The 20,940-nt window shown below is 41.2% G+C and overlaps 1 protein-coding gene across 1 annotated transcript; it reads right to left on the minus strand.

Moving 5' to 3' along the window:
* Nucleotides 1–3,468: 3,468 nt before the first annotated feature.
* LOC124616501 (trypsin delta-like) lies at nucleotides 3,469–15,946 on the minus strand. The gene is made up of 2 exons (XM_047144813.1): nucleotides 15,584–15,946; nucleotides 3,469–3,870 (listed from the first exon to the last, which is right to left on the minus strand). The coding sequence occupies exons 1-2, from the start codon at nucleotides 15,944–15,946 to the stop codon at nucleotides 3,469–3,471; spliced, it is 765 nt and encodes a 254-aa protein (XP_047000769.1).
* Between the last annotated feature and the right edge of the window lie 4,994 nt (nucleotides 15,947–20,940).

Here is a 20,940-nt window from a genome sequence, read left to right on the forward strand (position 1 = left end):
TGATAAGTCGGCACATGGATTCGCTCTGATTATGGTCGAACGTTGATGATACTGTATTTCCAATTTAATATTATCCGTTTCAGTTTTCGACTCTGTCCGAAATCAAAATCTACCTCACACAGAGTCGGGCGAATAACAGAGACGTATCTCTGGATGGGCATACTGTGCAATGATGGAGTACACTCTCGGTGGGACCAGCTGAGCGTCATTATTCCGCATCTACTATAGCTGTACTTCATTTCCGCTTCGGTTCGGTGTAATAGAACTTAGACACTAAAAGAGTTAAAACAATGACCACTTAGAGTGTATAAATAGCGCTACTAAAAGCAACTAGAGGTACTAACAGAAAGAAATGAAGAGGAATGGGATTTTATGGAGTAACATAGACCAGGAAATACTGGGAACAAGAAGAAATATTTGATAGGGGTGAAGAAGAAAGCAGTGCTGGAAAATAATATATGAGATGAACTCGTGCAAACTTGTCTCGTACCTTAAACAATTATAAGACTCTTATGTGTTTTAGTCTACGTTGCTACATACTTGGTATTAAATTCCAGTTTGTGAGTAACAAACAAATGTCCAGAAACCAGTGGTTTTTTCAGTAAGACATATGTACAAGTGCATTCATCCCTGTTTTATAACACTATTAATGATTATTACGAAACGCTGAAAGTACAGAGTAAGCGAGGCGTAAGTGATAAATTCCCCTCGTTTGACTTTATCGTCGTACTAGTAAATAGCGTTGCAACAACAAGTAGGAGTATATTGGTGGAAGCTAGACAGTACGTTGCTGTTGTTGTTGTTGTTGTTGTTGTTGTCTTCAGTCCTGAAACTGGTTTGATGCAGCTCTCCATGCTATTCTATCCTGTGCAAGCTTCTTTAACTCCCAGTACATACTGCAACCTACATCCTTCTGAATCTGGTTAGTGTATTCATCTCTTGGTCTCCCTCTACGATATTTACCCTCCACGCTGCCCTCCAATGCTAAATTTGTGATCCCTTGATGCCTCAGAACATGTCCTACCAACCGGTCCCTTCTTCTTGTCAAGTTGTGCCACAAACTCCTTTTCTCCCCAATTCTATTCAATACCTCCTCATTAGTTATGTGATCTACCCATCTAATCTTCAGCATTCTTCTGCAGCACTACATTTCGAAAGCATCTATTCTCTTCTTGTCCAAACTGTTTATTGTCCACGTTTCACTTCCATACATGGCTACACTCCATACAAATACTTTCAGAAACGTCTTCCTGACACTTAAATCTATACTCGATGTTAACAAATTTCTCTTCTTCAGAAACGCTTTCCTTGCCATTGCCAGTCTACATTTTATATCCTCTCTACTTCGTCCATCATCAGTTATTTTGCTCCCCAAATAGCAAAACTCCTTTACTACTTAAAGTGTCTCATTTCCTAATCTAATTCCCTCAGCATCACCCGACTTAAATCGACTACAATATGATGGGCTTAAATATCCCCTGACTTGGAATTGTTGGATATCCTTCTGTGGTGATACGTAACAGATTTGTAGCATTCATGGATTTTTGATAATGTCGATCAACTCTGGGAACGCACTGTGAGTGATTTTCAATGCTTGCGCAACCCACCTGCGATTTTTGAACGTTTGCGGGCGTCGGTGTGGAGATATCTGAGGCCAGGCTGCATATGAACGGCGGCCATGTGGTACGACTGTTTTATCGTGCTCGTCCAGAAGTGCAGTCTGGATCATCAGGACTGTGCTATAAGGTGAATATGTACTCAGAGACAGTCGTACGTCATAACGGGAAAACAACTGGCTTCTGAGCCCATGACTGTTTCGCTGTACTCCATTCGCGCATTTCGTTTGTATCCATAACATATAACGTAAACTCTTAGCCAGGAATCTTGAGACAGATACGTTTTTACCAACGTGTTGTTTACGACTTCATTCACAACGGTAAGGAGAGGTGGCCCACAGGATGGTGGAGCAGCTCTCGTCGGAGGAAAGCTAGACAGGAGGAGAAATGATTAGCGAGCAAATTAACACTGTAAACAGAACATTTACTTAACTTGAATTTCAGGTGTACAATGAATCATTACAAACAAGCAGCAAGAAGTGAGTCAAGCTATCGCAGTAGCAACAAGGATGCGGCTCTCTGAACAAAAGCACGAAGCAAGGTGTCAGAGCCACGCCAAGTAGCAACAAGGATGCAGCTCTCTGAACAAAAGCACTAAGCATGGTGTCAGAGCCACGACTAGGCAGCGTGTGCTTAGCGTCATATAGTGAGTACGAGTGGGCTGAGTGGCTGGCTGCCACCGGTCGTTCTGTATCGCGTCGGCAGAGGGCGCTCGTGGTATGGATACATTGGAGGTGTGGCTTAGTGGGTGTGGACCATTGGATCCACAAAATCCCCCGCGACTGCTATTAGCGTCTGACGGAAACTTGCAATTTCATTGACAACTTTATGACGCTTGTGGTTTGGTACCAATACATGGCTGCTACGGTCGCAGGTTCCAATCCTGCCTCGGGCATGGATGTTTGTGATGCCCTTAGGTTAGTTAGGTTTAACTAGTTCTAAGTTCTAGGGGACTAATGACCTCAGCAGTTGAGTCCCATAGTGCTCAGAGCCATTTGAACCATTTGAACCAATACATGGTACTACAAAACGGAAGTAAATATTCTTTATCTTATAGAACATGAAGGTTAATATTTGGTCAGATCTTTATCTAACTTTCATATCCTCTTCGAAATTTTATTACTATCATATTCAATATTATTACTATAAGTACGTATTATTTTTATCATAACATGTGATAGAGAATTGAATTCTGTTCCAGTATTACGATTAGGAAAGATAAATTTTTGAGCAATGGAGCAATTCTGTATTTACTACAGTATACAATTTAGGAACTCATTACGTAATTGATATGGACAGAAAACTAGCCAGAAAGAAAGAAAGAATGTGAGACTCTCACCTGTTCTCAACGTCATAGCTATAACAGGTCAGTTCTTGGCTCTTATAGAAAATAAATCAAGAAGGAAATGTCATCCCCGCCTTGCAGACTTCTCTCTTCGTCTATAGTCTATTACCAAAATCAAGAAAATCTTAAATCAGTTTTACACGAGATATCACAGAAAAACCTCCCTTAATAACGTAAAATACACTTTTTCCGGTACAGTGGTTTTCGCTATATATGACATAAGGTATCGTTGATGTATAGGACAGAAAAATGAGTAAGAGTGAGTACAGATGGAAGCTGGCATAAGCTGTCGATTGGATTTATGGAGCATGGTCTGCAAACTCTACGCTTATTGCACCGAGAAAAAGAATGTATCTTTGATAGTAACAGTATTGACATCAAACAACACAAATGTAACAGGATCAGTAACATGAAGTTATGGTAAATGAAGAGATGTAAATTATTCGATTAGTAGATGTGTCTTTCATAAATGGCAATGAAAATATAAGGTAGACCCTGTTATTGTAGTTACACTCCGGTAGTGTTGGTAACCCAAGAGCGAAGTTCGCCGACGTTTGTGAACACGGCGCCGCTCTCCTGGCACGGAGTATTTCCCCAGGACACGATGCCGATCTGCGTCGAACCACTGACGAGCGGACCGCCAGAGTCCCCATCGCAGGTGGACTTGCCTGCTTCACCGGCGCACACCATCCGCTTCGTCACCATGTTGACGCCTAAGAAGATATCCTGGCAAGTAGTGCGGTCAATGACATTGATGTCCACCTTCTGCAGGACTGTCGGGGCGTTGCCACCGCTGGCTATCCGTCCCCAGCCAGTCACAGTAACTGCAAGGCCACTCGGAGGGTCGTATCCAGCCTCTGGAAGGCTCACTGGCTGCACGTCTGACCCCAGCGGGAACGGCTCAGCAGGCTGTGAAAGTAGACACCGCTGCTCAGTTAACTTACCAGTGCCCATACCTCCCAACACATTACTACAGAAATGACACTGACAGCAATATTTGAGTGTCAATTAAAAGCTATTTCCTGAAAGAGAAGGATGTACTGGTGTGTGTGTGTGTGGTGGTGGGGGCGCGGGGGCGGGAGGGGGGGGGGGTGAGTGGGGGACGGGGGGGAGAATGCGGGAGGGGAAGTTTCGACAAGTAACTGTTTTATTCAGGCTTTCAACACACCGTATTATCCTCCACTCTTTTGGTTACAAAATCCTATTGTTCAATATAATCTCCATGCATTGCAACGGTTTTACACCACCATACTTAGAGGGCCTGTATGCCCGCATGGAACCACTCTCCTGGACGACGTCACAGCCAGCGTCTTTCTGGATCAATAACCTCTCCATCATCAAAGTACTGTTTCCCGAGGAGTATATCCATCATTGGGCCAAACGGATAGAAGTCGGAAGATCCGAGGTCCACGCTGCAGAGTGGATGAGGAGTAACAGTCCAAGAAGTTGCTGTTACTTACTCGTGGCCTACACCACTGTAGTGAGGCATGTTTAGACATTGTTTTAAAATTTTGACTATATCTGTAACGAATCAAGAGGGAAAATGTTTTAGTTGTGGTTTTAACGTCTTGGCTAGAGCGATGTCGCTCATATCTTCCTTTTAACCACATGTAAGGTAACAGTTTCTTGTGAAGAAGGCGACTCTAGTTCGCGCTGGAAACTAGTTAAGGAATGTTAAATTCTGTTTGCAGCCGGTTGGCTGAAAGTTTGTAACACTGTAATTAATTACGGTTGCTGAGAACAGCCACGTTCAAAGTATTCAGTCCAAGAAAGTTTAGTGCGCTCCTCTCTGGCACGCAGACTTGTGTGAGGCCTTGTACTGTCATGGAAAAGGACAAGTTCGGTTGCGTTTTTATGATGACGAATACCCTGAAGCTGTTTCTTCCGCTTTCTGAGAGTAGCACACTACATTTCAGAGTTCATCATTGCACCGTGAGGGAGGACATAAAAATGAATAACCTATTTGGAGAAGACCGTTGCCATGACTTCAGTTTTTTCCTTGCTTAGTTAGTTGTATGTTTAGAAAATGGCCCAAAATACAATGTCAACTCACACATTAGACACAAGACAGTGTAGAACCTTATCACAGAAAGTGAATTCATCATAAATCAAGAAGAAAGAAGTAGTAAGCCAAACCTCAATGCAGCTTTGACAAGAGAAATAGTTGTAGAAAAAATAAGATGCGTAATAAAGCAAACCAAAAATAAAATATTGACAGGAATAAAAAGTGAATAAGAAAAACCTCCAAAAAAATAAAGAACATTCTTAGAAACAACGGGGAACTCATTCCGAGATCAAATGCAGCACCGTGACAATAAGAAAATGATCAATGTAAGTACAAAACCTTAAAATTTCTAGAAGACAGTAACATAACAAAGCTAACCAGCGACGCAACAGAAAAATACCAGAAAAACCCACCAACACTTCTAAAAGGTACCTCACGCATATACACAAAACAGAAAGTGAAACGGCTGAAACAAAAGAATTCCCTAGCATTCACAGTGAACAGCCTACTAAAACTCCACAAGGAGGGCATTCCGATACGCCCCGTTGTTAATTTCAGAAGTGCACCAGCATTTCATTTAGCCAGAGAAATGTACACAAACTTACAGAAACTTTACATATAGACAAATGACAGAAGCATACACAACACCGAAGAGCTGATACAAAAAATCAAAGACATCAACATACCCATAAAAGCCATGCTAACACCATTTGACATCACGACCATGTACACCAGTATCCCCACCACAGAAAGCATCAAAATCAGCAATGTTCAAATGTGTGTGAAATCTTATGGGACTTCATTGCTAAGGCCATCAGTCCCTAAGCTTACACACTACTTAACCTAAATTATCCTAAGGACAATCACACACACCCATGCCCGAGGGAGGACTCTAAAGTCCGCCGGGTCCAGCTGCAAACAATCAGAACAGGCAGATATTCCCAAGTCCCACATAAAAGAAATAGCTAGCATTGTAAAACTAATCACAGAGCAAAACTACTTCTTATTTGACAGTCAGTTATACTCACAAGGAGACAGTCTTCAGAAGGGGTCACCAGTCAGTGGACTCCGAGCAAACGTTTTTCTCAATCACAATGGAAATAAAGTATTTGAAACAATAGTAAGACTCACCGGATACCAGATAATATATTGGTATCGTTACGTAGATGACATCATATGCCTCCACATTAAAATCCCAGCCGCATCCACCAACTCCACAGTGACATAAACAAAGTCCACCCAAAAATAAACATCACCATAGAAACAAAAAAGACAAAATATTATATTTCCTTGACCTCACAATATACAGACTCAACGACGAATACCAGTCCTCCGTATTCAGGAAAGTGACCACCACCAGCACAGCCATTCACAAACATTCTGATCATCCAATTGCGCACAAACTAGCCAGTTTCTAATATATGCTGCACAGACTGAGCAAAACTCCACTCACTGACAACAATTATAACAATGAGTTACAGACAATGAGACAAATAGCTGCAGAGAAAGGATACGATACAAACACTATAGATAAACAGAACCACAAAAAAAATTAGGAAGGACACCCGATACACGAAAACAAAATCTTTCTCACCAACTTACAAACACACAGAAAACACATGAGCACATATGAACATGAAACACCCACAACAACAAACAAGTGGTTCATTCTCATGTACAACAACAAAGCAACCAAAGAATAGGCAACATACTAAAAAAAAACAAGGCCTAAAAATTACCTACATGATAGACAACTCAATGCAGAGAAAATTATTGGCTCTGTGCACTATGGGACTTAACTTCTGAGGTCATCAGTCCCGTAGAACCTAGAACTACTTAAACGTAACTAACCTAAGGACATCACACACATCCATGCCCAAGGCAGGATTACAACCTGCGACCGTAGCGGTCGCCCGGTTCCAGACTGTAGCGCCTAGAACCGTTCGGCCACTCTGGCCGGCAGAGAAAATTGAGGACAACCAACACAAGCACAGAGAAACACAACACATTTGGTTCTTACTAATTAACATGTCAGTACTGCAAATCAGTTTATATAGGACAGACAAGGAGAAACTTTAATACCAGATACAACTGAACACAGAAACATTAAAAAGTAAGAGCTGTCATTTCTCATTCGCTGAACACCTTATGGACAACAAACATGTCCCTACAGACATCAATACTGACTTGAAACTTCTGAAATCCAGCAACAGTCCCCCACAAAAAACTAATAACTAGAAAAAAGCTATCAAATATAAAAAGCAACAGGTGAAGGAAAGCAAATAATGAATGAAAACACAGTTCTCTGCAATGGAACTCTGTTCTCTGCCTTCAAAGAATTATAACACCGACGTACAGAACCGCCTCCCCCCCCCTAAATCACCACACACACACACACACACACACACACACACACACACACACACAAAATGGTACATACATCCCTGAAAGATTCGAAACAACTGCCAGGAACACCTTCAACTGTTCCACTGTCCGCCATCTTCTTTTTACAGCTGGTAAACTGTGAAACAGTGGCAGTGACAGCTCGATATACATTTCTAGTAGCACTATTCTTACGATAGCAGGTTTGGATGGACCTTCATTCACTGCCTGCAGCAATTCATGTCTGGAAGCAGTTTTGATTCACAAGCCCTTAAAAGCGTCTCCTGCAAGTCTTATTCACGTTTTCTTTCGAGCACAGTTTTGACTTCGAGTCTCGTGGCCACGTGCGTTACATCACTGCTTGGTGACACTTTGACCGGTCCACCGCGCGAAACTCCAACAAATCCAGCTACTTCACGCACCGTGTGGCTTTGGGCACGGCCAAACGTGGTTACGTCTTTTTGCCACTCTGTCACGTCGTTACATTTACGCATATTTACGGGCAATATCAGCTTGAAAGATGAGAGTTCCAATGATTGCTGTTCCGTTCTACTCCTACAGAGGGAATGCGAGCGAGGTTGGACGCGTAACATGATCGCTGCGCTATCTACAAAGGCTTAAGGATTCGTGTGTGCGTGTGCACTGGGCTGGCAAATTTTTTGTCAAGGAGCTTACGTTCCTCAGCTTTGTATGCGCCCGCACCGGTACCAGGGACCATTCAATCTTGCGATAGGTGGCAGTTACAGGGTTTTGGCTCATGATTGTACCAGTAGTCTCTAATTTCTGAAGTACAAAGCTCCTATAAAATACTCTCGACAAGCTTAGTGCGCCTAATTAGAGTAAAAAAAGAAAAAAAAGGATGTTACTTGTTGTAGATTCACTTAAGTCGTTCCTATCCTCAGAAAACGGAAGGAAGCATTACAGGACCTGTTGAATGGTAAGTCATCCGAGCACATCCTGTGGACTGACGAGGAGAATAGAGCAAGTGCCATAACGCCATTTCCCAGAAACGTCGCTCAGTGGAAGAGAAGTCAAACTGAGCGAACAAGTGTCTCGGCTTAGCCGTACATACTCGACCGTTTCTGAGAAAACGGCGGTCAAAGTTGTCGACGTAATATAGATGCCATGTAGCTCTGCCGAAATGGTGCAGAGTGGATAGCGTAGCGCCCAGTGTTGGGAACCAGATTATAATTTTCCATTATTTTATTTGTTTCAGTCATATACCAACGACAGTATAAATGTTTGTTATCAAGTTAGAGCGCAAAATGACCCTCAGTTTATTGCAAAATTACTTTGATTTTCACAATATATGTGTCTCTGGTACTTTCAAGGGTAGAAATCTTTTTAAATTCTCATGTTCCATTCTTTTATCAATACTTATATTAATACCTATATTTCACCTTTATCTATATTCTTGAGGAAGAAATGGTGCATTTCCTTGCACGATACCGATCGTAGCAACATTCGAAAAAAAAAAAAGAAACATCATCATTAACATTGATGAAGGTCTCACACGTCAGTAATAATGGCGCGGCAGACCACGCGTAGTGGACCACATTACCGCAACTATTGCTTGTGATTAATTATGAATTAAAATTTATATGTAATGGTATGTAATTCCTGTAGTTATTTTATTATATAGTGGCAAACATATATGTAGGAATCATCTACGGAGATGGGCAGGTCAATGAAGAACAAAAATAAATACAATAATCGGGCTTAGAACACGGGACGCAAAAGTGTGACGTCGCGATGCTAGCCACGGCGTGCACAGCTTCCGTCAAACTATTCACTCCCTAAAAGGCGTCTCAAGTACTTCGAAAACTTAGACCGCTATTTTCTCAGAAACGGCCGTGTGCTTACAAATAAGCCGAGAGATGCATTCACTCACTTTGACCCTTCTTCCGCTGAGCGAAGTTTCTGGGAAACCGAGTTGTGGCACCTGCCGCGTTCTCCTCATTAGAGCAAGCCAAGTGAAGATGGAATTATTGAGCAAATTCTGCAGTGAGGTTTTCGATATACGTAGATCTAAATTTAAGGACAACATAATATCCAAAGTGAAGGAATTGTGACTCTTTAGAAACAAAAGAGCGCATAACCGAGGAAGCAGCTAAATGTAATAAAGAGAGCATGTTTTGTCTAAAGAAATGTGCTAGTATAGAATACGGCCGCCAGTCTGCGGAAGGAATATCTGAAAACGTACTTTTGCAGCACAGTATTGTGTAGAGGTGGATCACGGACTACAGGACAAACAGGAAGAAAACTTTAATCGTATGATATAAGGTAAGTGGTGCCCTGAAGGATGCCAAAAATTAAGGAGCCGATAATAAGGGAGATGTAATCGGCGAGGAAAGGAAGACATGGAAAACACTGACCAGCAGGAAAGACAGGAACATGAGAAATTTGTTAAAACGTCTGGCAATAACTTCCATTATGCTAGAGGAAGATAACTGAGGAAACCTTCGGCAGATGAATATACTTTGATACACGCAAAAAAACGTTGAAGAGGTTGTGGGCAAGTGCTACTCCGGCAAAAAGAGATGGACATGGGGACAAAGCCGTGTCAGGCTCCAACAAATCGGTCTGAAAACTGATGACACTAAAGGGAAAGTGATAACTACTCATCATTCGAAGCGGGCATAGACACGAACGGGAAACAATGAATAGCGTAATACACTCCGAATCTGTTGGTGTCCATAATGGTGAAACTCTGAACTGGACGCAACAGATTATACAACTTCTGAAGCAGATGGCGTCAACGAATTTTGATCTACACTTATATCAGCCAATGACTCTTTTATATTTTTGTCATAGTTAGCGACTTATGAAGAAAATATTACTATCGCGAAGGCGAGCAGCAAGGTAAAAGGGTAGCGTTTAGGCTAAGAAAACTAATAGGCGTTTCTGCAAGGAATCAGACATTCAAAGTAGACTTTCGTGTTAGCGAAATTTTTTGCTCACAAGACATTACAAATTCTTGAGGGCTAGTTATGTCCACAGCCACAACACCACAATTTACAGTTACCTTCGGTACTCAGTTTTAAAAGTTGTCCTTGACTCAAAAGGGCTTCAGTTTGTAGCCACAAATATATTTGACCATTTTTGTATAATACGTAACGTCTGACTAGTTTTTAATCTAATCTTATACAATTTCCTGTGGACAACACCCGCTATTCCGTTGACGAATATTTCACTAAACAATGGTAAAACGTCAAGTATATCATATACGGATTCCTAAATTGGATTTCGCTTGGACGAAGAGTTACATTCTAATTTTCCTTGACCTCAAGCCGCTCTGTCGTTTAGTACTCTGTAATGGGCATCGTGAAGCCGTACACAGAATCAAATCGTCTGCACATAACATGTACACCGATTCGTCCCACATCAACACCAAAAATGGATCAGACAGAGTGAAGCGTGATTTTAACAATGTTGCTTTCCAAGACACAATATGAGCATCGTACTCATAGGGAATAATATCATTTATGTCAACCTTTACAGTTCATCAGTGTACGACACGTATAAAATGTATTTATTTATATTCACCATTAAATTTTAATATTACCTGTGTGAAGAGTAACTGAAAATATTGTCTACAAAATACGTTAACAATGATAATTCCTCATACAGTTACATCAGGTACAATTCTTTCCTAATACGAAATTAGAAAACGTCGAAGCTTAAGTCATTAAATTACAAAAGTTATATTTGCAAAACTATGGAAGAGACCTAAAACAGGATAGATAGTTAAGCCCTGAAACAAATGCGCCATATGAAGCACCAAGTTACTCCCAGTAAGTCTTTTATACATAGAACTAAAGATAGTGGATAAGCTTTTAATAAATCAAATAATGCACTTCATAGACTCCAGATATCTCCATAAAACTCAATACGGTTTCACCTCACAAACAGACACGACTGACGTGTTATTGAGAACAAAAAATTTGTATTTAGCAGTCTCACTGCCATAATGTGTATAATCATGGTGATGTACAAGGGACCTCTGGCGCAGCTTGGTGGCCTAATATTTTAAAAACGTAGCGTGAGTTTTAACGTCCTGAAAATCCGTACAACGAGACACGCATCTTTTTTAGCAAAAGAACTCCAACATTAACCGTCAACAACTTTCGAATAGACAGAACAGCAGCCAAAGCAAGTCCAGTAGGCTCTTGTTGCGGTCCAAGTCTATCGAATATCACCAGCTGCAACATAGACGCGAATATAGACAGTGGACTAGTTACCTTCAAGTGTTTTTTCCTTACTCCAGTCTTTGATCACAATATAAAGTCCTTAGACGATGACCGGTTTGAGTCAGTAATGACCATCTTCATATCTGTTCTACAATTACGGCTTTATCACATTAGGACATAGTGTAGCACAGATCTGAAGATGTTCATTACTGACTCAAACCGGTCATCGTCTAAGGACTTTATATTGTGATCAAAGACTGCAATAAAAAAACCTTTGTATACCGAATATAATGTGTAACTTACGGCTTACCTTGCCTCAAACAAGATATTCCCACACATTTCCTTTTGTGGATGGTCGAATTCTAATAATAAAAGGAAAAACGGAAAAACGCTTCACCAAACCAGACCTTCAAGTTGTATGCACTGCTTTGACCCTAGTAATTTATGTAGTTCTCCTATCAGCGGAGCTATGCAGCAGAACACTAGCTTAGATTAACGAACTAACAACCACTAATTCCTTTTAAAATGAAGCGACTAATTTCTAAAAGAAACCACTAAAATAGGTCATTTTAATAGTCACAGTTACACTCGACTGTAAAAGCAGATAATTTTGAAATCTGTAGTAAAAATGGTTCAAATGGCTCTAAGCACTATGGGAATTAATATCTGAGGTCATCAGTCCCCTAGACTTAGAACTACGTAAACCTAACTAACCTAAGGACATCACTCACATCTATGGCCGAGGGAGGATTGGAACCTGCAACCGTAGCAGCCACATGGTTCCGGTCTGAAGCGCCTAGAACCGCTCGACCACAGCGGCCAGCCAAATCTATAGTAAAAGTATGTCATCTCTCGCTTATATACAATAGTAAATAAACTGCGTCATTTACTTGTAACAACGGAGTGAGATTACAACTCGGAAATCACCTGCTGTAGCGAAAGGATTGCACCTTGGTGTATGAAAACTGTAGGTACATCACAGCGCAGCCGCAGTACATGCAAATCTACAGCAGGAGTCCACAGTCTTTGACTGTGAAGTTCCAGAGGAGAGGATCCGAGGAGCCTATTGAACTAATTTTTCTTCGATATTGGATGAGGGCTTCTCTATAGTCAAGACAAGCATAAGTTCTCATCATGATACCTACACTATTATTTCCACAGGGCCTATTCTGGATTTACTTTTGGACAAAAGGAAGGAAGATTAGGATTTATCTATCGACTGGAGACGAAAGCTCTCAAGTAAGAGCTCGTGCTCTGAGTGGGGAACGATGGAGAACAAACTGCTCCGTAGCTTTTCAAGAAACCATCCCGGAACTGCAAAAAGCGATTAAGAAAATTTTGGAAAACCTGAATCTAGGATTAAAACGAATGCAATTCCAGAGTCATACTAATGGCCACCTCCTTTGGATTACTTTCGGAAGCTATCTGATAATCAGCCAACGCTGTCTCAAGACAAGGCACCAAATGACGGTTGAATTTATTTTTATTACAATCAAATAGAGAATCTTGGGTCGTCTACCGCTTTTCGCTTGAACTAAGTTATGAACTAAATAAGAGTACATAATTTTCTTATATAGATTCGTATACATTTCAACAATTGAACGTGGAGGAATCCCCGAACACCTGATCCAAGTCACAAAAAGCCTGTGTTTGAACACCAGAAGGAGAACTGACGCAGGTGAAGAGATAATACCTGAAACACAAATTAATCAAGGAATAAAATAATAGTGTAGCTTTTCACGAATATTAGACAATATCTATTTAGACGACATGCTCAGGAAATTTATAAGTGAGTTAGAACACCATGAAGTATGAATATTGGGAGGAGAAAATATATTAACACGATGTTATTCGCGGATTTTGAAGTTATCATACAAGACAGCGATAATAAATTACAGATTGCATTACTCGTAAACAGTCAGAGGTGGAGAAGTGGTTAGCGCAGTAGACTCGCTTTCGGGAGGACGACGGTTCTATCCCACGCCAGCCATTAGCATTTACGTGTTCCGTGATATCCCCAAATCGCTCCAGGAAAATTCCGGCATTGTTCCTTTGAAAGGACACGTCTGATTTCCTTCTCCATTCTTGACGCAATCCAGGAGAAGAAGAAGAAGAAGATACAGTTGAAGTGCATTTTAACCGAAGCAAGATCTTTCTATCTTTTACTCTTGTTTATATATAGATGTATCCCTGAATCTCTAACGCTATGAAACTGTTTGGATCATAAATAAATATTTATCATAGAGCTGAGACGGCTTTTTCCATCATCATCTGTAAATACGCCTTGCCATAAATAATATACTCTATGCGTCATTCATCGACTAGACGAACAGTCTCAGGCAGCACCTGATGAGGATACGAATAACGTTGTCGAAATATCGAGCATGAACGGCACTGATATCGTTCAGATTCCCGACACCTCAAGACGTCAAATACTCTGAATGTTAACTACGAAAATTTGAACCACATATGACAGTACTTCGATAATCAGTAGTGTTGATGTTCTATACTGTCGTGTTTGCTGTTCCTGTGTGAGATTCGTTATCTCACACTTGATGTAACCTTCGGGCTCCTATCTGAACAACTCTAGCCAACTGCAGGCGAGTGGCCGAGCGGTTCTAGGCGTTACAGTCTGGAGCTGCGCGACCGCTACGGTCGCAGGTTCGAGTCCTGCCTCGGGCATGGATGTGTATGATGTCCTTAGGTTAGTTAGGTTTAAGTAGTTCTAAGTTTTAGGGCACTGATGACCTCAGAAATTAAGTCCCATAGTGCTCAGAGCCATTTCAACCAACTGCAGGCTACTACCTGTTTCTGTCGCTGGGATGTTATAATTTAATATAAAGAGAGAATATTTCTATAACGCAAAAACACGTCCAAACAAAATCGATTCTTCGTATGTAATCATAATCCAGCTAGACTAATTTTCCGTCCGAGACTCATCTACTTAGCAGTACCTCTAGAAGGAAAACAAGAGGGTGATTAACTGAAGAAACGGAGAGCCGAGAATGAGTGGTAATATTTCTCACAAATGCAAGGAAGACTGGTGTTTACGATGCTATTGAGCACAACGTTGTTAAACATGGAGAAAGACATCATGATAAGCATGTAAAACATCAATGTTATTTTCAGCAGTGCGGGATTAGCCGAGCGGTCTTGGGCGCTGCAGTCATGGACTGTGCGGCTGATCCCGGCGGAGGTTCGAATCCTCCCTCGAGCATGTGTGTGTGTGTGTGTGTGTGTGTTTGTTCTTATGATAATTTAGGTTAAGTAGTGTGCAAGCTTAGGGACTGATGACCTTAGCAGTTAAGTTCCATAAGATTTGACACACATTTGAACATTTTTTTGTTATTTTCAAAGGAAACATTCAAACATATTCCTTGAATCAAACATATTCCTCAATGATTTAAGAAAACAGAGGAAAATCTACAAATATCAGTATGAGCATATGTGGTTTCTAGCTCCAGTCTTACCGTATCCCGACCTAGTGCCTTGACGATTGTGTTTTGTCTTTCACTTTATGTAACGAATGTCTACGCCTGATTGAAACTTATTTTTATCCTGCATGGAGGATTCTGACTCAAATTAACTGAAGCATGACAGCAACAGCTGCGAAAATGAGACAAGAACCTTCTGAACTTGGTGAAGACCCAAGAAAATCCCCATAACTTCGCATAAAAGAGGCTCTGCTGATGAAAAACATCGATTCCAGTAGAAACAACTAATACTGCATTGCATGGTACATTGTCAAAAAACGAATAAAGTTACTGAATTAATAACTGTTCGATTTACACTTAAATGGACTCACTTATTAAACCATTCCGAGCTATTACACCAAGACCAAAGGAATTTCTTGTAAAAACCCAACGTCTGCGTCCCCAACTGCGGAGGATACTTTCTAGGATGGCTGTTTGTAGGACTGAAAGAATTTGTTCCTCCTAGGAATTTGAGCAGCGCATAAAATCATGGAATATATTAATAAGTATATCATTTCCAGCCGTAAGAGTTTCCTTTTTACAATTATGTGGCACAGGAAGTCTTCTCTCACCTGCAGCACTGCAATGTCGTAGTCAACGTTAATTGCATAGTACAGTTTGTTTTTGATGGCCTGTGCAACATCGAGCACAGTTCCGCCACTGTTTCTGTACGAGGAGCCAGCACGCACGGTCAGCATTGACGCTGAGAGGCCGTCGATGCAGTGGGCGGCCGTCAGTGCCCAGTTGGAGCTGATGATGGAAGCGCCACACCTGAGGGAACCTTCGAAGATGACAGACAACTGCCAGGGGTACTCCGTTATGGTGGTATCCGTGCCACCGACTAAGCGGTCCTCTCTCCTGGACCACAGCCTTAGAGAACTTGGCACCGCAAAAGCTGGCACCAGCAGGCACAATACGAACACTGAAAACCTCATCATCTCAGAAGCATGTATCACAATGCTGGACACCAGCACCTCTTTATAACTACTGCAGCCGCCTTCGTTGTACCAGTGTTGATATCGTTGGCGTGCACATGGCGTCAGCAACTGATCTCAAGGAGAAAATTTACGCAAGTACGTGGGTTTTTCCAGAGGATGAAACCCCTCCAGTGAAGGGTCGCATTACTGTGATCGTGATTATCAGTAGCATCTCTTCTGGATAACATATGCCTCCTAGTGGCGTCGTATGTTTCGTGACAACTTGTTCCTAAAGGAAACGCGAGTGCTGTTTGTAAATGAGACTGAGAGCGATAAGTAGGATTTAGTATCTCAACAAATGCAGAAAGTACTCTCACGCCATTTGACAAGCCGATCTTTGTACGCCCGTTTTATCCGATAAGATTAGAGTTTTAAGTACAGTGTTGCTCGTAATCTGGCAGCGTGCATAAAATAGCACACATGGAAATTTCTGATTGAAACAATTATTACACACTGAAATTCCCCATTGACAGTAATATCAACGCTATGTGGAAAATCGGGAACTACAGTTACAGTAAGTACGAAGATTTCTTAGGTCAAAATCTGGAGCCTTATTCGGTAAGAAGAGATACTGTAAGTTGTCAACGGGAAACACATCTACTCTGTTCCAGTATTAGCATGACAGAGGAACTGATTCTGTGCGTCCAAATCTCGCCAACAGGAAAGAAAATACTGGGACACGAATGCCAATACCAGAGAACAGAACTTGAGATTACCTCCAAGAGCGTACTGGTGGCAATGCAGGGCAATAAATGTTCTTATCACGTTATATTGAGTAAAAGGCATCACTAATAAGAAAGCAGACCACCAAATCAAAGTCAAAAAACTCATACTGAAATGTGTGTTAGACAACAAAACAAGTCTGAAATTAAAAATTTTTTTCAATTGGTTTCTGAAAAATAGGTGGTTTTGAAAAATGTGTAATCCTGAATGCGAAAATTACGTTCTTGCGGTTTTATCTGGTCTCGATTTTTAATAAAATGATATATCAGACGTCACTGATTTAAGATATTACAATGAAATTAAAACAAGGTCAGCATTTTCATGGCTCTTTTATATTTTTCTGTCACATACTGAAATATTACAAATAGTGGTCTTAGCAAACGTAGAGTGCTCATCTAATTTTTTAAATTTATGTTTCTGTTTTCCTTCACTTTTACTGTCTCTCTTTAACATCGAACAATAGTCAGCCACCACTAGAAGAACAATGAAATAATGTAGAAATATTTTTTTATGCACTAGACATGTTACAAATTCCATATGAGGGTAATAAACTGAATTAATACTAAGGTGACAAAAGTTATGGGATACCTTCTAATATCGCGTTTGACCTCCTTTTTCCCTGCGTAGTGCAGCAGCGCCAAGTCTCATGGACTCAACAACTCGCCGTATGTCTCGAGCAGAAATACTGAGCCATTTTGCCTCTATAGCCGTCAATAACTGCGAAAGTGTTGCCGGTGTTGAGTTTTGAGCATGAATTGACCTCTCAGTTTAGTCCCATAAAAATTGGGTGGGATTCATGTCGGGCGATCTGGGTGGTCATATCATTCACTGTCCAGAATGTCCATCAGACCGATCGCGAACGACTGTGGCCCGATGACATGGCGCATTGTCATCCATACAAATTCCATCGTTGTTTGACAACATAAAACCCATGAATTGCTGAAAATGGTCTCGGAGTAGCCGAACATAACCGAGGATCCAGTCCATTCCACACCAGTTTGCACAGCGCCTTGTTGACAACCTGAGTCCATGGGTTAGTGGAGTCCGCGCCACATTCCAACCCTACCATCTGCTCTTACCAGCCTTACAAGGACTTGCCTGACCATTCCACCGTTTTCCAGCTGCCTAAGGTCCTATCGATATGGTCACGCGACCAGAAGAGGCACTGCAGACGATGTCGTGCTGTTAGCAAAGGCACTCGCGTCGGTCACTTGCTTGCGTATTCCATTAACGGCTAATTTCACCGCGTTATCCTAACATATTCGTACGTCCCACATTGATATCAGCGATTATTTCACGCAGTATTGCTTGTGTGTTAGCACTGAAAAACCTACTCAACGGCCGCTGCTTTCTGTCGTTAAGTGAAGGCCGTGGTGACAGGTAATGGCTGATATTTGATATTTTCGGCCCACCCTTGACACTGTGGGTTTCGGAATATTGAATTCTATAACGATTTACGAAATGGAATGTTCCATGCGTCTACCTCCAACTACCGTTCCCCTTTTATACGTTATGTACCCGATAATTCCACCATTTGTATATGTGTATATCGCTATCCCATGACTTTTAGTTACCTCAGTATATTTAAGAAATAATTAAGACACATGATCAAGGAAGAAAAAAAATTAGAAGCCGGCTAATCACAAGAAGAAATCCCTTGTGACAATGAAGATGCCATTCTTCAACCATCGTTGAGTCGTCCCGATAATAATCCCTCCCAGTGATAAGATACGTCGTCTACAGAAAGACAGACATGCCAAGGAATCGTGGTTTCGTTACACGCAGTGGCCTGTGGGACTGTGTGCCATTACATGGTTTGTACTACTCCAAATGATGAAATGTGTAGTTTTACTTCCTTTTACCGTTTACAGCTCTCTATACTCCGAGTGCCGTTCGAGAGGTGTTCAGTAAGTAATTCTGAAAACACGCTTGTTTCATTCAAATTCCTAATACACCACCGATTTTTCTAAAAAAAGCCGCCTTCGGGCCGTTACCCTCTGATGGTATCAATTGTGTGTGGCCGAGTACTTCTAGTAGAATGATGGCGCTGACGCAACGTCGAAACTAGTAGCCAAATGAGCATGAAATCTTAAGTACAGCTGGAGGAGTTTCATTTTTACTAAAACTTATACCAGCTGATGTCCCACCATTGTCCAATTTAAATATGGATGTACGAAGATTAATGTACAAATATTTACTGTCTTATCAGGATATTCTCTGCTAACTGTTCTTTGTACAGTAATATTTGAACGAAAGGGAAGCAGCGGTTGGGAAGGGAGTGAGACAGGGTTGTAGCCACTCTCCGATGTTGTTCAATCTGTATATTGAGCAAGCAGTAAAGGAAGCAAAAGAAAAATTCGGAGTAGGTATTAGAATCCACGGAGAAGAAATAAAAACTTTGAGGTTCGCCGATGACATTGTAATTCTGTCAGAGACAGCAAAGGACTTGGAAGAGCAGTAGAACGGAATGGACAGTGTCTTGAAAGGAGGATATAAGATGAACATCAACAAAAGCAAAACAAGGGCAATGGAATGTAGTCGAATAAAGTCGGGTGACACTGAGGGAATTAGATTAGGAAATGAGACACTTAAAGTAGTAAAGGAGTTTTGCTATTTTGGGAGCAAAATAACTGATGATGGTCGAACTAGAGAGGATATAAAATGTAGACTGGCAATTGCAAGGAAAACGTTTCTGAAGAAGAGAAATTTGTTATTATCGAGTATAGATTTAAGTGTCAGGAAGTTGGTTTCTGAAAGTATATGTAAGGAGTGTAGCCATGTATGGAAGTGAAACATGGACGATAACTTGTTTGGACGAGAAGAGAAGAGAAGCTTTCGAAATGTGGTGCTACAGAAGAATGCTGAAGATTAGATGGGTAGACCACACAACTAATGAGGAGATACTGAATAGGATTGGGGAGAAGAGGAGTTTGTGTCACAACTTGACTAGAAGAAGGGATCGGTTGGTAGGACATGTTCTGAGGCATCAAGGGATCACCAATTTAGTATTGGAGGGCAGCGTGGAGGGTAAAAGTCGTAGAGGGAGACCAAGAGATGAATACACTAAGCAGATTCGGAGGGATGTAGGCTGCAGTACGTACTGGGAGATGAAGAGGCATGCACAGGATAGAGTAGCGTGGAGAGCTGCAACAAACCAGTCTCAGGACTGAAGACCACAACAACAACAATGTGAACGAACGGACAGAGGACGGCGTGATACAATAAGAAAAAATAATGTCAGCGATATGAGTTGTTAACGTGCCTTCCCACTAATGTTGATTAGGCTGCCTTGTTCTAATGATATGTCTCAAACTGTATAGCAATAATGCACAGGAGTACATTATACGGGGAACCCCCATCAACGAGAGAACTTGAGGCGTTGGCGCACAGTATTCTGGGGCAAAGTATCAGACGTTAGTACGAGTTTATGACAGAAGCAGAAGGGACAACGTGCTGTGAGTCTGCGTTGCTAACAAGTGAACTTTTGTGAGCGAAAACTGCTGTTCCTCTGGCGACGTGTTTATCATTGCTACTGGTATTGGATTACAACCCAGGAAAGCTGTGCCTCGATAAAAAATAATATTGGGTCATATTCAAGCAATGGTGCAGTTTCCGCGCTATTGCATAACTTGGACAATACAGGCCTTCTGTGTAAGACCTGCCGTTGCAAGTGGACCCAAACAGTATCACAGTTTGGGAAGAGTGTAGCAATCTGCAGCAAAGTAAATGCCAAAGTTCACTATGATAGCAACAGATTAAAGTATTCTTTTCAATAATTGGCTTTAATAAGCCTTCATTACATGCAGTATTATTTGCGGTAGTATTTCTTTAAACTGAGTAGCTAAGTTTTCTTCAGTTTGTGTGTTATATATATTACTGACTAATAATTTCTTTCTAAAAGTTGAATTAACGCACTCGGTTCTGCTTCTGAACAACTAATTCAATATAGCGACCATTTTGTATACTGTGCTAAACCAAACCCAATTTCCCGTGGTTCCTATGCCACTGGATGCTATAGCAAGTAGCAACATACGCTGAATAAAACATGTACACATATTCTGAGTTTCTCATTTAGCTTTGTCCTCGAGAATATCTTCTAGCGGATATTATTGAAGAAGAAATACGCCGGGAAAATTTCAGAAGTCACATTATTGCAGTAGATTGAAGACTATGGGTGTTGTGCCACAACTTATACTGTTTAGAATTGATGTACCGGCTTTGCAGTTAAT

This window comes from Schistocerca americana, chromosome 5 (assembly GCF_021461395.2).
Source record: "Schistocerca americana isolate TAMUIC-IGC-003095 chromosome 5, iqSchAmer2.1, whole genome shotgun sequence".
Classification (NCBI taxonomy): Eukaryota; Metazoa; Arthropoda; class Insecta; order Orthoptera; family Acrididae; genus Schistocerca; species Schistocerca americana.